This window comes from Rana temporaria, chromosome 1 (assembly GCF_905171775.1).
Source record: "Rana temporaria chromosome 1, aRanTem1.1, whole genome shotgun sequence".
Lineage (NCBI taxonomy): Eukaryota > Metazoa > Chordata > Amphibia > Anura > Ranidae > Rana > Rana temporaria.
The window spans coordinates 288,093,745-288,110,409 of NC_053489.1; the positions used below are offsets into that span (position 1 = coordinate 288,093,745).

At 40.3% G+C, this 16,665-nt stretch overlaps 1 protein-coding gene across 3 annotated transcripts in view; it reads right to left on the bottom strand.

Annotated features, from left to right (window-relative positions):
* PIP5K1B (phosphatidylinositol-4-phosphate 5-kinase type 1 beta) overlaps positions 1-16,665 on the bottom strand; it is a 223,954-nt gene that overhangs the window by 44,102 nt on the left and 163,187 nt on the right. For all 3 annotated transcript variants that reach the window (XM_040356933.1, XM_040356941.1, XM_040356928.1), the window contains exons 8-12: positions 11,096-11,301; positions 8,619-8,702; positions 7,848-7,896; positions 3,514-3,598; positions 980-1,135 (exon numbers count right to left, since the gene is read on the bottom strand). In XM_040356933.1, coding sequence (XP_040212867.1) covers positions 980-1,135; positions 3,514-3,598; positions 7,848-7,896; positions 8,619-8,702; positions 11,096-11,301 — 580 coding nt within the window. The remainder of the gene's footprint in view (positions 1-979; positions 1,136-3,513; positions 3,599-7,847; positions 7,897-8,618; positions 8,703-11,095; positions 11,302-16,665) is intronic.

The window sequence follows — 16,665 nt, forward strand, 5'->3', positions numbered from 1 at the left end:
AGGGGTTAAAAACTCTGCGTTTTGCACCTTTTTTAATGGTATTGCACAGAGTAGCCCAAATCCTTCTCGGGTCCCCCACCAGCGCTCCCCCCGCCTAGTGCCCCCATAGCAAGCCACTTGCTATGGGGGCACTCGTGCTGTGCTTGCCAATAGCTCCTGCTGCTGTATTTAATTTAATGAATCGCTTTAAAATAGTAATGAAGAAACGCCAGGCATATCGGCTGGTATATCAATAGCAGGAGGGCCTCAAGGGTGCAGGCCCCATACTATTCTAAGCCATATGCACTAAGTATCAAGCAGATACTTCAATATTCCTCTCATTCCTGACAATGTGTCAGAATAGGCACAAATCCACAATGCTTTTTTTGTATATCATGTGGTGTTTTTTGGGGTGGGGAAAACCTTTAAAAAAAACATAAAAGTTTTAAAAGTGAAAAAACAAAAGGTGATAAACAAAACAGTTAGGCAAAAGGCACTGATGGAACAGTAACGTGCACAGACATTCAGTGAAGTGGCTAAATCATATCATTGCCACAGGCATACAGTATGTTGCTGCTCTGGTTTCCAACCTTGTACTGTATTTAATGAGATAAAGTACTGTTGAAAGGTGCAGACTGACAAACGCAATTCATTTCTTACTGTAAAGGTAACCTTGGAATAGGAAGTATGGCACTCAATCCAGCAGCTTTTGGTTGGACTACTGATATGTCTATGGATAACATGCAACATTCTGTACTCTTATAATCAGGGGAATATATACCACTTTGGATTTTACCACCAGATTACTATTATTTCCTTAAAATGTAGTTGAAAAAAAAAAATGTAGTTGCTGTTCCTAGTTTCTGCACACTTTCCTATTTTGATGTTTGACTGCCATCTCATGTCTATGGTCAGGTTTACATAGACGTTATTAGAATGAACGGACTGCTCACTTATTTGCTTCAGATTGCAATACCTTGTGTGTTCCAGTGTTTCTTACCCTCTTCATCCAGACTGCTGAAGCTCTGTCCCTCCGCTAATTTTATGTTTTTCTCTTCTGACCATTCTTGATTGCTGGGAGACAGTATCTCCTGTGATGAAGACTTCAAAGCTGGGATTGAATTGCACCGTCGTTTGGAAGGTGAAGACTTTAAAGCTGCAAAGTGAGTGTAAATGTGTGTCAATAAGTTGACATTGTGCAGCTAGTTTCATATAGATAAATTAAACCAGTTTGCCACTCAAAACAAAACAGAAGAAACAGACATGCTCTTATAGAAGTCGTTAGATGAAACTAGTGGGGTGGGCCTTACCTATGTCATACTGTGTGCACACTGACCGCTGGCATTCTGCTGACTGAGAAGTTACGTATTTGCTGTATTGGTGGGATTTCAGTTCTTAATACTCACAAACAATGGCAATGTGAGTTTGTCCTTTTAAGTATGAATTCTGCGTTTTAATACAACAGAGGAGTCTTTTGTTTCTATTCTGAGTTATAAAATTGCTAGTCTGGAAGTTTAATAGCAATACATTAAGAAATCTGTGAATGTTTTTTTCTGAATTGGATAACATGTCCTAAGGGGATTATTCACACATGCCTGAAAAGACCCGGCTATAATTTGGAGGCCATAGAATCTGGTAAATGGAATTTTCATAGATGAAGGTTCCAACATGGTGCAGTGACACAGTTTGGAGGATTTTTCATACTCCAAATTTATGGACTTTTCTGAACAATTTATTATGATTTATATATTATTTATATTATTTAGTTTTTTTTAACTAAGGATTAATTTTGGACATTTTTTGTTCATCGTTGCGTTATGGTGACGCTCCAGCTCCACAAATTTTTTTTTTTGGAGCTGGTCTCTTTGGAAATTTTAATTCGGAAGGTTGGAACTGGCTGTCGAAAGTTGTGTACACACTATTAGAAAATTTCACGATCATTCCTCGGATGAAAATGTTCGCCCGATTTTCTTAAAGGTGTGTACCCGGCATAAGGCTGCCAGCTCAGACACAAGTCCTGCCGAGGTTATGGCAACGAGGAACACATTGAAAGTGGAAAAGGGGAATATCCTTATTAGGTTGAAAAGGTGGTCTTTTGAACGTGCTGACAAGAACCAAATTGATATCTCACAGGCTGTGAAGATACCATGTGCAAAGGTTGTGAACAAAAAAATGAAATCTTTTAAATAAGAATACAATAGCCGAGATTTGACCCTTGATGGTTCAAATAATGATCCAGTCCTAATTATAAAAAGGGCAGGATTCGTCCCACAGAGTACTTACTGGGATGCAATTTTCTTTACCGCACAATGCAAAATAAGCCTTCAATATACAAGGGCAGAGAATACAAGAGGTAGATTTCTTAGCTTTTGGAAGTGTGAGAATCACAGAGAGTCCCCTGTCTCTCAAGATCTCAGTATTTTGTTAAAGTGGAATATCACTGGATCCACAGCGGGGGGCAGCTGACTTTTTTTAGAAAACCATAGCAAATTAAAATTGGTGTTCAACGTTACAAACAATGCAGTAGCCCCTGTTGCGCAGCAAAAATGGTGCACTCAGAGTCCACAGAGACTGGGTCATACTAGAGACTGTTCTATGTGTCTGAAACCAGAAATTGCTCTGGCTAACCAACACTGTAAGTAAAGGGGCTGGGAAGCGCCACTTGCAGATAGCATTGCCTAGAGAGGACACATTCCAGGCAGGATCCATGTTCTTCAGCCCAGTGGGGCCTGAACAGCCTCCAAGACAGCGCCAAGGATTAGCTGATCCTCATAGCTGAAAATAAAACCCAGCTCAGCAGCATGCAGATGATATCTTGATTTAATTAAAGAACAAAATAAAGAAAACAAAACTTCTAGTAATAGACTTAATAGAGAAAAAACTTCCATCCTCCTAGGGCACCAGCATAAAACAGAAGCAGTGGGAGGGGTTAGACTTGGCTGGTCAACAGCTTTTTTGCTTGACAGTGTTCAGGTAAGTGCTGCTCATATAAATGAGTCTCAGCTCATACACAGTCTGGCAGACCTGGCAAATATTACTTGGAAATTACACTATCATTTGTTTTAATCCAAATAATAACAAAAAAACTAAAAAAAAAAAAAAACTATTGTGCAGAGGTAATTAAACTATACATTTTTATATTTCAATGAAAACAAAAACTTCTTCCTGATCATGTGTGATATAGAAGTTATTGTAAGAAAGCATGTTTTCTTCCACAGGGTGCAAGCTATATTAGGTACAATATAAGTCACTGGAAAATGACTTGGTGTTGGTACAGTCCTTTCTATACTTAAGAGTATATCAATAACTGGTAACTAAGATTTTCTATTCTAGTGGTGTGAACCATTCTGGTGCAGGCTAATTTAGCAATGTTTTGGAAGCATAGATTATCACATGCATGAGTACAGTAAAGATCCACCTCTGATATTGCGTCTAAAGATGGTTCTGGTTTGTATGAAATCATGTGACCACCTTTTCCCCTCGCAATTCTCTGGTATCATCTTCAAGAAAAGTGATGACGCTGATGTTCCATACCTTGGACCCTTTTGAAGACCTTGGAATTCATAAACTTCAGAAACCTGCCTGCATAGAAACTTGGCCTGTGGACTGACACTGTGTCCTAGAAAGAAAGGAACAGGCATCTATGTTATAAAACAGTAAATCCAGCTAATGCAAATTCCTTTGATAAGCCCATGAGAACGATTTTCCCCCAATGAAATTCCTGTGATAGCAAATCCTGTTATACAAGATTTTCCCTTGGCTCCCTCGGGAGAGTCTTATAAAATAAGTCCAGTGTACAGACTAACGGTAAAAAAAAAAAAAAAAAAAGATTCTGTCAAGGAAGAAAAAAAAAAAAGAAGAGTCATATGGCCTGTGACTTGGGGAAGTATCTATTAAGCCTCGTACACACGATCGGATATCTGATGGAATCTAATCCGATGGATTTTTTCATCAGATATACAATGAAGCTGACTTTCATCAGTCTTGCCTACACATCATCAGTCAAAAATCCGACCGTGCCAAAACGTGGTGACGTAAAACACTACAACGTGCTGAGAAAAATTAAGTTCAATGCTTCCGAGCATGCGTCGACTTGATTCTGAGCATGCATGGATTTTTGACAGATGGACTTCCACACAGACGATCGTTTTTTTCTATCGTTTTTTTATCCATAGGAAAAATTTTAAACATCTTCTTTTTTTTTCACTAATGGAAAACAAACCGATGGGGCCCACACAATCCATCGGTCTGTTTTCATCGGACAAACCGATCGTGTGTACAGGGCTTAAAAGCTATGGGATACGGCAAAATATAGCATTAATAGGAATACAGAGAGAGAGAGAGAGAGAGAGATACAGAAATATATTCACATGTTCACATGTTTAAAACAAACCTGTATTGCTGAATAGATGTAAAATGTTAAGGTTAATGGGCAATATAAGGCACTGTAAGCTACCACAGCCTACCTACAGTGTATTGGACCTTCTCTGCCCATTGCAACTTACTCCCCTAGATAAGCAGACAATGGAGGTATCTTCCTCTGTTCTCATTTCCTCTTGAATTGATATAAGCATGTATGCTTGGGCAATCTGATCTTGGAAGTTTAATAAGAAATCTTCCAATACCACAGAAAGAATACACATCTTCTAAGAGACTCCAGGGCTGCAGTTTGCATTATTCATAAGCTAACTAATGTATTAATTTGCATTTTTCCATAAACAATACCTATGACTAGTACAGAAAATGTTTACCTCCTCCTATGCTCGCCTCCAGGACTTCTCCGGAGCCTTTCCCATCCTATGGAACTCCCTACTTCAATCTGTCCGTCTATATTTTTTACTCCATCAGCTCATCCCCCACAGTTATTACCTTTTGTATCACTTGACCCTCCCTCCTAGATTGTTAGCTCTAATGAGCAGGGCCCTCATATTCTTCCTGTATTGAATTGTATAGTAAATTTACGGTCTGCCCTCATGAAATAAGCGCTGTGCAAAATGTTGGCGCTATAAAAATCCTGTATAATAATAATTAAATTGTAAACCATCAGTGTAAGCTCCTTGAGGGTAGGGACTGATGTGAATGTACAATGTATATGTAAAAGCACTGTGTAAATTGACTGCGCTGTATAAGTACCTGAAATATAATAAATAAATGAATAAATAAATCAGTTATCTGACACCATTGATTTACATGTTTAATGGTCAATACTGAACGAATAATGACCATTTTGCTGACTGACTGACTGAACTATATAGAAAGCAGAGTTAAGCCACGTAGACACTGGCCAAATATCAGGTGGTATTGGCCGGTTCAATAGAAACCATGTGTCCGGCAGGCGGTCCGACAGAAGACGGCTGAAGGGGCGAGACTAAAAAAAAGGTGAACTGTGTGTTCGGGGGGAGGGGGTTGGATTCGGCTGTCAGAACACAATAGCTCAGTGGGGAGATCGCTGTACTAACCTCAGATTGTTAGTACATGATCTCCACCCAAGCTCTTCAGATTTTTTTTTGTTCAGCCTGCAGGGTTGAAAGAAAAAAAAAAAAAAACAATCGTGTGTACTAGGCTTTAGATACAGCTATCATGTATCCATCTGGCTTTATGTGACGGAAATTTCTTTGAATGGGAGTGACAATCCTTAACAGTAATAAGCAAATCTAAATCTTTTTCATTTTGGAACAGAGTAATTCCAGTTGATTAATAGCATCACCTTTCTAAAAATAAAACCCAGGTCCCTGAAAACAAACTAATCTAAACAGACTTTACAGCCGAAAGCATTATTGGCAAGATGACGTCTCACCTTGCAGCGTTCGATTTGATGAAGGTTATTACTCATGTGAGTACATAAAAGGAAGAGGCAGGCAGCTATTTACACTAAAGGAAACACAGGCAAAGGTTGGAGCATGTGTGATGATGAGGGAAGAAGGTAATGACACATGCACAATGTTAGCATATGTTTTTGAAGGATATATAAATAAAAAATAAGCCACTGCAGACTTAATACACAGAACAGTATCTACAACAACTACAAAATAAATAATTCTATAAAGCGATCATTGTTTTAAACATTCATGATCACACTAGCATGGTGTGCATGTTTATGCCACATTCAGACAACCTCTGCCATCTTTTTTTTTTTTTTTACTATATGCCATTTTGCCACAGAGACCCACTTATATGAGAGTGATTGGGTCAGGGCCGGGACAAGGGGTGGGCAGGAGGGACGGCTGCCCTGGGCACTGTGGTTTCATGTGAGGTGGGGGGTGCACCGGCAGGGAATTGGTGCTGGGAGGAGGAATTTGGGGGGGCAGCAGGGGGTAAGAAATGTTCTAAGGGGGGGGGGGATTTGGGGGTGTGTGCTAGGAGTGGTGATTCAGGGGGATTTGTGTTGGGAGGGAGATGGGAGAAGAGGATTTGGGCTAGAAGGGTCAATTTGGGGGGCTTGTGCTAGAAGAGGTGATATGGTAGGGGGGGATTTGTGCTACTGGGGATGATTGGGGGGGGGGGTGTTTGTATTAAAAGAGGGGATATTTGTGGCTAGGAGGGGGGTGGATTTGTACTGGGAGGGAGAATTTATGCTTAGGGGATAATCATGCAGATTAGTGCCCAATTTTTTATATTTTTTTCTTGGGGGGGAGGGGGTGGGGTTTACTTACCCATAATGCTGATACATCTTGGGGGGGCACAGTTTGGCAAGTTTTCCCTGGGCTTTAGGTGTACTTGTCCCGGCACTGGATTGGGTGATTTACTGGTGGTATACCTCAAAACATATTTTTATACCACTGTTCCCTATGCTTCCTTTTTTTTTTAACCTCTGGCACTGGCCTTATCTCCCCAAAATATAGTGGCAATCCAGAAAAATCAATCCTGGATGATCTATTCTTTCCTCAAGATATGTCACCTGTCAAAGCACAAATGAGGTATTGGATCATTTACTAGCTTATTGAGCATTACATTTCAAATGTTTATGGGCCCCGTAAAGCGTTATTAAACCCAAGATCAAAAATGTAATATATTGCAGCTTAGCAATCCTTAGATGCGGTGGCTGCATTTGTTTTTTTTACCTTTCCCCTCTGTTTTCTCCTGGTGATCTGGCCAGAAACACACCTCCTGTATTAAAGTGCTCCGAATCTGGATGAAGGAGCATAGGTGTACCTTTGGACAGTCAGTCTAGGGTAGGGGGTGTTAGATGTAGATACAGATTTAGATACGCTAACCAACTGAAGCCACACTCCAGTTACAGCAACAGTGTTTTAAATTTTTTTACACGTTTTTACATGAATAAATAAAAGCTGATCATTTCGACCTTTCTCTAGTTTTTCAACACAGAGGAGTCTCAGGGACTGCTAACAATGACTATATCTACAACTCATGGAACGTTAGTGTGATGGTCAGTGGAAGAATGCTCCTTACACATGTGGTCATTGGGAAGAATTACCCCTTTACAGAAAGCTAAATGTCATTGGTGTCAGTGGGAAGAGGCAGAAACTGCTCATTGCTCAAGGAACAGCTAGCAACCTCTCGAATTGCTTTTCAGAGGCATTTGATAGGTGATGAAGAGGCAATATGTCACCTCCTCACCAACTGTTTTAACCCCTAAATGCAGCACCATTGTGCCGCAACCACATGCAAAGAGCTGAAGGACCTGTCACAGGCACTCGTCAAGAATGCCAACTATGCCTGCCCTTTCCTCCATTCATGAAAGCTGTATTACAGCTTTCATGAATGAGAATTGCTGTATGAATGGAGGAGGCGGACCTTTCATTCATCCTCCATTTATAGAGGGTTTTTCACTTAGTGTAGATTCATAAGGAGGAAACAATTACAATTGTTTATCAGAAAAACTTCTGTACAAATTGACAAAAACTTACCCCATCATAAACTAACGCTTTCCACGAATGTTCTAACTTCTTTATCAACCTGGAAACAATAAAAAATAAATAAAAATTGTATCCATTCTATGCATAAGATGTTGTTATACAAGACTGGGGAAGAGTACTGGAACATAAAAGTATAGCGATAAAGAGAACTGTTATGGCACTGCAAGTTGAGGGTGTGAAATCTGTTCATTCAAATTCCTTATGCCGCATACACACGACCGTATTTCACAATGTAAAAAATGTTTTTTTTTTTTATGTCATTAAAAACGATCGTGTGTGGGCTCCAGAGCATTTTTTGCGACGTGAAAAATGGGCAATAAAAATTTAGAACATGCTCTAAATTGTCACGCCGTAAAAAAATGGTCGTGTGTAGGTTTTAACGACGTGAAAAAAACGCGCATGCTCAGAAGCAAGTTATGAGACGGGAGCGCTCGTTCTGGTAAAACTAGCGTTCGTAATGGAGATAGCACATTCGTCACGCTGTAACAGACTGAAAAGCACGAAGACTTAAAAGCGCAAATCGTCTCTCACCAAACTTTTACTAACACAAAATCAGCAAAAGCAGCCCAAAAGGTGGCACCGTCTGAATGGTACTTCCCCTTTATAGTGCCGTTGTTTGTGTTGTACATCACCATGCTTTGCTCGAGCATTTTTTTTTTTCAAGATCGTGTGTAGGCAAGGCCGGCTTAACAAGAATCGGGCTGAAAAAAACTTTTTTATAGACTATTCAAAATGGTCGTGTGTACGCGGCATTATACTTACCTATAGGACTGCAGAATGTCAATGATGCCCATGAAAAGGAGTACCCGTTCACCTCTGTGGTTTTTCGCAGGAATGCCACCCATCCTATAAAATTAGAAAAAAATATTAGCCCAGCATGCTGTCATATGTAAATTGTAAAGAAAGATATTCTGGTTTGACATTTACAAATATGTGTTTTTTTACAGTATACTATACTGATGCACTTTTATAAACATACATTTTTAACCTTATTCAACCTCAGTTAATTCTGAAATTCACTTTTGGATATCATGTGTCTCGGGAACAAAGATGATAAAAGGTAACATTTTCTATACTGCGTTAGCATGCTTTCAATAGATAAACAGATATATAGCCGATTCACTAAGACTTACGACGGCGTATCAGTAGATACGCCGTCGTAAGTCCGAATCCGCGCCGTCGTATCTTTAAGTGTATTCTCAAAATGAGATACGCTTCTCAGTTGCTAAGATACGACCGGCGTAGGTCTCCTACGCCGTCGTATCTTAGCTGCCTATTTACGCTGGCCGCTAGGGGCGTGTACGTTAATTTACGCCTAGAATATGTAAATGAGCAAGATACGCCTATTCACGAATGTACGCACGCCCGTCGCAGTAAGCTACGCCGTTTACGTAAGTTGTTTTTCAGGCGTAAAGATAAACCACCAAAAAGATGACGCAGCCCATGCAAGGTATGGACGTCGGAAGTGCCGTCGAATTTTACGTTGTTTATGTAAGTCGTACGTGAATGGGGCTGGGCGTAGGTGATGTTCACGTCGAAAGCATTGAGTATTTCCGACGTGATTCTGAGCATGCGCGCACATGCTCCGTACGAACGGCCTTCATTTACATGGGGTCACGATTCATTACCATACAACACGCCCCCTACCTGCCTATTTTGAATTAGGCGGGGTTACGCCGGGCCATTTGCGCTACGCCGACGTAACTTAGGAGGCAAGTGCTTTGTGAATACAGTACTTGCCTTACTATATTACGTCGGCGTAGTGCAAATGGGATGCGCTACGCCGACCTAAAGAAGCACCGCTCTACCTGAATCCGGCTAATAGTCTTTATTGCAGCATAATTATAATCACAGATACAGTATGTGTCCATAAAACAGTTTATGAGTATAATATACATGATATTCCTCCAGCAGAAAAGTATATAGTACTTATCACTTAAAGGCAGCCTATGTTTACAGTATCTGCTAGTCTTCCATTAACTAGCACTACTGAATGAATTAATGTTGGCTTTTCTTTGTTGCAAGGCATATTACTGAATAAGGCGATCTTTTCCCAGCAACTAGGATCAGTAAAGAAGCTATTCTTAGTACACATTTATGTTTGGAGATTTCTAGGAAATATGTACTGAGTGGAATATGTTGGCTGCCATGTGTGTTTTGGAAACACAGTTAGTGATTTTCAAGTGATCATAAAATAAAGTTACGGTATTTAAACCTGTCAGATGGCAGCAAGACCAACATAGTTGAACAAGCTTTTGATGCTTTTCCATTCATAAATTGCAGTTAAGAGTTTTAATTTGCGGCTATACCAATATTGTCAAAAATGCTCTTTTGTGTGAAGCATTGTTGCCTAACTAGTTTAGCACTTTGGGCATACTACGTACGTCCAAAGAGTAGACCTTTAATCACAAGCTGATGGCAACCATCACTTTGTGTGGGCTTTCTTCAGCCGGCTCCCGGCTTGAAAATTAAAGTGATACAGCAGCTCTCTAGCCACCGATCCCTTTCACAGAGCCGATAGGGGAGTGTAGTGCCCCCTTCAGTTTGGCAGCCTGCCTCCTGTGATTCCCGGGCTCTCCAGCTCTTACCGTGAGCCTGGAACCACAATCCCCCAGGAGGAGGGGAGAGCGAAGCAAATCCATGCCTTGATCTCACAAATAGACAATAAAACCAGAAGAGTCGATGATTTAGTCACTTCCGGTTTCAGCCAGGGGACACATCAAACCGAGCAGATCTGCGCTCAGTTAGATGGTGTGAGGGGCTGTTAGACCCCTTACGTCTACAAAACAAGTACAGGTCACCTGGCCAATGCTATAACACAGTGGTTAGTTAACCCTTTTCGGAGGATAGCAAAAAAAAAAGAGAAAAGAACAAAAGTTTTAAGACTTGACATGTTGGGTGTCTATTTACTCAACACAATATCATCTTTTATATTTTTTAATTAATCATTAATGATTAAGCACATTTTTAGTGTGTAAAATGTGTCTACCATGCAGCCTGTTGGTGTCCCGTGGTGTCACATTGGGAAACTTCAATAAAGTATTTTTAAAATAAACAATGGTGTGCAGCCATTTCTTCATTAGATACATAAATATTTGCAACTATCATTATATTATATAATGTTCTGGGGGTTTATTGCCAAAAATTTATATTTTTACATGTGTGCAAAAATGGAAAAAAAATGCTCTAGAGTTGAACTGGTTAAAAGAAAGTTTTAAACAATTTCATATATAACTCACGTGTCCTCGCTAATAACAGCGTCAACAGCTTTTCCTGGTCCTTGTATAGACTCCAGTGCAGTGGAGTACAGAACTTTTTGTACTGACGGTCGCTTGTTGTCTATAGAATAGTGAGATGTCTCTCCTTCCTTGTCTTTGGATGTATTGTCAAGTACATGAATGCCAAGTAGTAGACTGTAGTCCATGATCTTGAAACTTTCTAGTACCTGTCAAACACAGACATACATTTTTATATTAACAGCATGGCACATACAGAATAAATCAGTCATATGAAGAGGTGTGTTAGTCACACATGGTCATCGGTTGCTTTATAATTAGCAGGGAATACTTTGCTAATGAAGATGTTACTTTGGTACATGTTCACATACCAAGAAAAATATGTAATATACTATTTTTGATTAAAGGGGTTGTAAAGGTTTTTTTTTTTTTTTTTCTAAATAGGTTCCTTTAAGCTAGTGCATTGTTGGTTCACTTACCTTTTCCTTCGATTTCCCTTCTAAATGTTTTTTTTTCTTTGTCTGAATTTCTTACTTCCTGTTTCTCCTAAGTACGCTTTCCACCATCATCCAAGCGGTGGATAGTGTGGTTGAGATGTTTGAAATCCATATTTATAACAAAAAGATGTATATGTTTTTTACAAGACTTTATTATTAATGTGTGCTGTGGAATTTCATCTGACAAAAGCTTCTTATCTGACCAGTTGTTGGTATATGGATGGTACTTCAAAGGAGGTGGGAGGTGACAAAGGGACAGGAAGATCTTGATCCTAAAATGGTAGCTGGTGTCCTGGCTTAAGTCCCACACCCCTCCACCCCTCACCCCATTGACTCAATGTAGCAGTTTTTAGCATATGGAAGGGGGGTTGAGGAGTGGTGGGGTTTTACAAAGGTGTGTATATATCAGAATGCAGCCCCATAGCTCAGCCCTTTTTGGCCTGAGGATCTGATCTGAATGAGACATGGTGACGTAGGATCTCTCTGTAATGTATTCCCTTTTCTCCATCTCTTTACTCTTCCCGGGAGATGAAGACCTGACCCACATGGTGACGTAATATCTCGCTCTCTCACCCTCCCTCTCTCCCCCCCCCTCTCTCCCTTCTATCTTAAGATTTTGCCTAAGGCCTCGTACACACGATAGGTTAAACAGAGGACAACGGTCTGATGGACCGTTTTCATCGGTCAAAACCGATCGTGTGTGGGCCCCATAGGTTATTTAAAAAAAAGCCAACTTGCTTTAAATTTAACCGATGGATTCCTTAGTAGGCACAACAATCGGTTAAAAATCCACGCATGCTCAGAATCAAGTCGGCGCATGCTTGGAAGCATTGAACTTCGTTTTTTTCAGCACGTCGTTGTGTTTTACGTCACCGCGTTCTGACACGATTGCTTTTTTAACCGATGGTGTGTAGGCACGACAGACCATCAGTCAGCTTCATCGGTTAACCAATGAAAACGGTCCATCGGTCCGTTCTCATCGATGGACTGATCGTGTGTACGCGGCATAAGAGTACATTAGGAGTCTGTGAATGTCCATTGTAACCATATCTGAGTTAGGCCTTAGTTATCCTTGTGACCTGGCAACACTATACCTGTAACATCACCTAGGGATATTTGGTAATTTCTAATCATTAATTTTCTTTATCTCTGTAATTTTTCCTTTCCTACGACTTGTCCTGATTTACTGATGTGCACTACACAATATTCCTATTTGTATTATTGTGTATTATCGGTAACATCTTTGTTTTAGAGGTGGTATCATTTATGTTACTGTTACGAATATCAGATTAATACAAGTTTCTTTTCTGTACCAATAAATGTAATAATTTTCTATTTTTTGCACCGCTATTCTTTGTTTTAATTTTTATATAGACAAAAGGGTTTAAATCGCTTATTTTAACTATTTAAGTGAGGTAATATAATATTTCCATAACAATAGTCAGTCAGAACAGCTTACTGAACAGCTTACTGAGGAGGAACAGGAAGTGAGAAATTCAGACAAAGAAAAAAAACATTTATAAGGGAAATCGAAGGAAAAGGTAAGTGAACCAACAGTGCACTAGCTTAAAGGAACTTATTTAGAAAATAAAAAACAAACCTTTACAACCCCCTTAAACATGTCCTGTGTGTAATGCTGGAAAAACCAATATACTATAAAGAAGGTGTGTAGCTACAGTACTTAATTGCTCTTGCATGCAATAACCATTTGGTAAACTGCAGTCATCTGATCAGCACAGCAAAGGCATATTTGCATATTGATTTCCATGGACAGTCTTAGGCATTCAAGATTTGCCTCTGTATTTTTTTGTAGCTCAACATTTTCCAGGTGCTTCTTCTAAACTAGTGTTCTCTAGACGTTTATCAACAAAAATAAATTAAGAAGAACGTTTTGTACGCAATCAAGTGGTAAATAAATTTGGTATGGAAATTCTCTTTCCAGTGAACCTGTACTCAAATGTTAACATAAACCTATATTAAAAGTCTTGTTGGGATAAACAAGTAAAAAAGTGATAGCGTAGATGAAATACCTATGATGTTCACCTGTAGGCCTAGATGCTTTGCTATAGGAAATATGCTGAAGAGGAGGATCAGAGAAACTGTCTGGATTTCTTTTAAAAAGAAACAATTTGCTCGTTCAAGGTGTCGGAGTTTAGCGGGAGCAGTGACGTCATGTCATCCATCAGGTGACTGTGCTAGGACCTACTGATTGTCAGCTAGACATGAGCATTTCTACATTGGTGGAGATCACATGCTTCCATGTAAGTGGACCCATTGGGAAAGTTGTTCTAGCTCGGGTAGGGGAAAGAGCAGTAGCAGGTTTCTGGAGAGGAGAGTATCAGTGTGTCACAAGAGGGAGAAATTTCACATATTCACATACACTATTGCTTTGCCTTAAATGCTTTAGGCCCCTGTCAGTTTTGACGGCGGAACTGAACGCCCACTCCATGCAGAGACATGTCCGCTGACATCCGACCCGATCCGCCAAAATCAGACGGATGTCGATACGTCCCCATCCGTCCATGGCGGATCGGATGAGATCTGATGAAAACGGACATGCTGTCCGTTTTCATCAGATCTCTCCATAGGAGACAGCGGCGTTACACAAGCCCCTCCCCGCTCAGTGAGCAGAGAGGGACTTGCCATCCGCCGGCTCAGCGGTGATCAGCGGAGAGATCTCCCGCTGAGCCGTTGGGAGCTGGCGGACTCCGTAGCGACCGTAAACAAGTACCTAGCACCAGCAATAAAGGGAGCCTCTGTAGTAAAAGCATGTTTTTTCAGCCCTTCTCTTTTCACATGGATTTATGTTAACATATGGAGTATGGCTCCAAATGATGTGGTGTTAGAACTAAAGAACACTAATTTCATGCTACTAAGCAACTCTTGTTGGCAATCACTTTATCCATAACACACTTGCCAATGTGCTGCAAACAAGGTGATGCCTCGGCAACAAACATGAGATTAAAATCCCTCTAAACTGAAGGTAAACAGTAAAATACATTGTTGAAATACACGTAGGTGAAATTTGGTGCATTTGCAATATTGTGTCGTAAGTCTTGTTATCCTAACACCTCTATCAAACAACACAGTCAGGTAAGTGACCTCCATTGTCTACCCTGTAGACAGCTTGGCCACCAACCCAGGCCCAGCCTGCTGACTTAACAAAGATGCATCACCACACTGATAAAGTCACAACAATTTTTACTCTAGTGTCTTGTTCTGTAGATAAGCTACCAGCACTGTATAGTGCAATACAGCCCGACTGGCTCACAGTTCTGGTCATCTAATTCCCTATGTTACACCCATCTAACTATGGGTGTAACATGCTCCTAAAGGTGAACTTATTATTTAACTGTGTGTGTAGTTGTTTACCTAGTGTTATGTTTTAACCACTTAAGGACCAAGCCTCTTACTGAGATTTATTGTTTACAAGTTAAAAACTTATTTTTTTTGTTACAGAGGGTTGTTACAGAGGGCGTCTAGGGCTAGAACTATTGCTCTCACTCTACTGATCGTGGCGATACCTCACATGTGTGGTTTTAACACCGTTTTCATTAGTGGGCGCTGCTCACGTATGTGTTCGCTTCTGCACGCGAGCTCGGCGGGACTGTGCGCCGTGAACATTTTTTTTCCATAATTATTTTACCTTATTTTTTACACTGTTCTTTCAAAAAAATTAATCGTGTCACTTTTATTCCTATTACAAGGGATGTAAACATCCCCTGTAACAATAGGAAAAAAGCATGAAAGGACCTCTTAAATATGAGATCTGGGGTCAAAAAGACCTCAGATGTCATATTTTCACTAGAATGCAATAAAAAAAAATTGTCATTTGAAAAAAAATGTCTCTTTAAGAGCTATGGGCAGAAGTGATGTTTTGGCTGCCGCAGAGACCACTATTATCGGAAACCGGACCACCGGCTGAAGAGGAGGATACCTGGGTTATGGCAGCCAGCTGCTGCCATAATAAAGATATCTCTCTTTAAACAGCCGGCGGTCTGGAAGTGGTTAAAATAAACATTGCAATAACAATACAAAGTGTGTGCTGACAGAGTATACACTATATATTGTCAAAATTATTGGGACGGCTGCCTCTACACGCACATAAACTTTAATGGCATCCCAGTCTACACACGATCATTTTTCGGCATGAAAAAAACTATGTTTTTCGGCATGTAGAAAAAATGACGTTTTTCCAACTTCATGATTAAAACGACGTTGCCCACACACCATCGTTTTTTAAAAATGCTCTAGCAAAGCGCGGTGACGTACAACACGTACGACGGCACTCTAAAGGGGAAGTTCCATGCGGATGACGCCACCCTTGGGGCTGCTTTAGCTGATTCTGTGTTAGTAAAAGACGATTCACGCTTTTCTGCCTGTTACAGCGTGATGCGCGGGTTTTTAACGTCGTTTTAGCCCGAACACAATGATTTTTTACAACCCGAAACACAACATAGTTTAAAACGTCGTTAAAAAATGCAGCATGTTCGAATTTTTTTTTTGTCGTTTTTCAGAAGCCGAAAAATGATGTGAAGCCCACACACGATCATTTTAAATTACATTTTTTAAAAACAAAGTTTTTTTCATGCCGAAAAATGATCGTGTGTACGCGGCATTAGTCTCTAGGGTTCAATATTGAGTTGGCCCACCCTTTGCAGCTATAACAGCTTCAACTCTTCTGGGAAGGCTGTCCACAAGGTTTAGGAGGGTGTCTGTGGGAATGTTTGACCATTCTTCCAGAAGCGCATTTGTAAAGTCAGGTACTGATGTGGATGATGATTAGAATAAACATGTCAATTATTAGAAAATTGCTGACACTGTGGTACTGGCAAAGCTGCTTTCATTTGTGGGCTGGAAATCCGCAATCTGTAAAATAGGAAGGGAAGGGAAGGGAAGAAAGCGCCAAACCGGCATTGTGTAGCACAATTTATTAAGTAAAATACCAAATAAATCAAATAGAACTCATAAGCGGGTGAGGGGAAGAGAGAGGATGACAGTCCGCAGTGGATTGTAATGAGCTAGGAACTGTGTGGTAGTCCTTGGTGGAGAAGAAAACCAGCTGTGGTGGGGAGC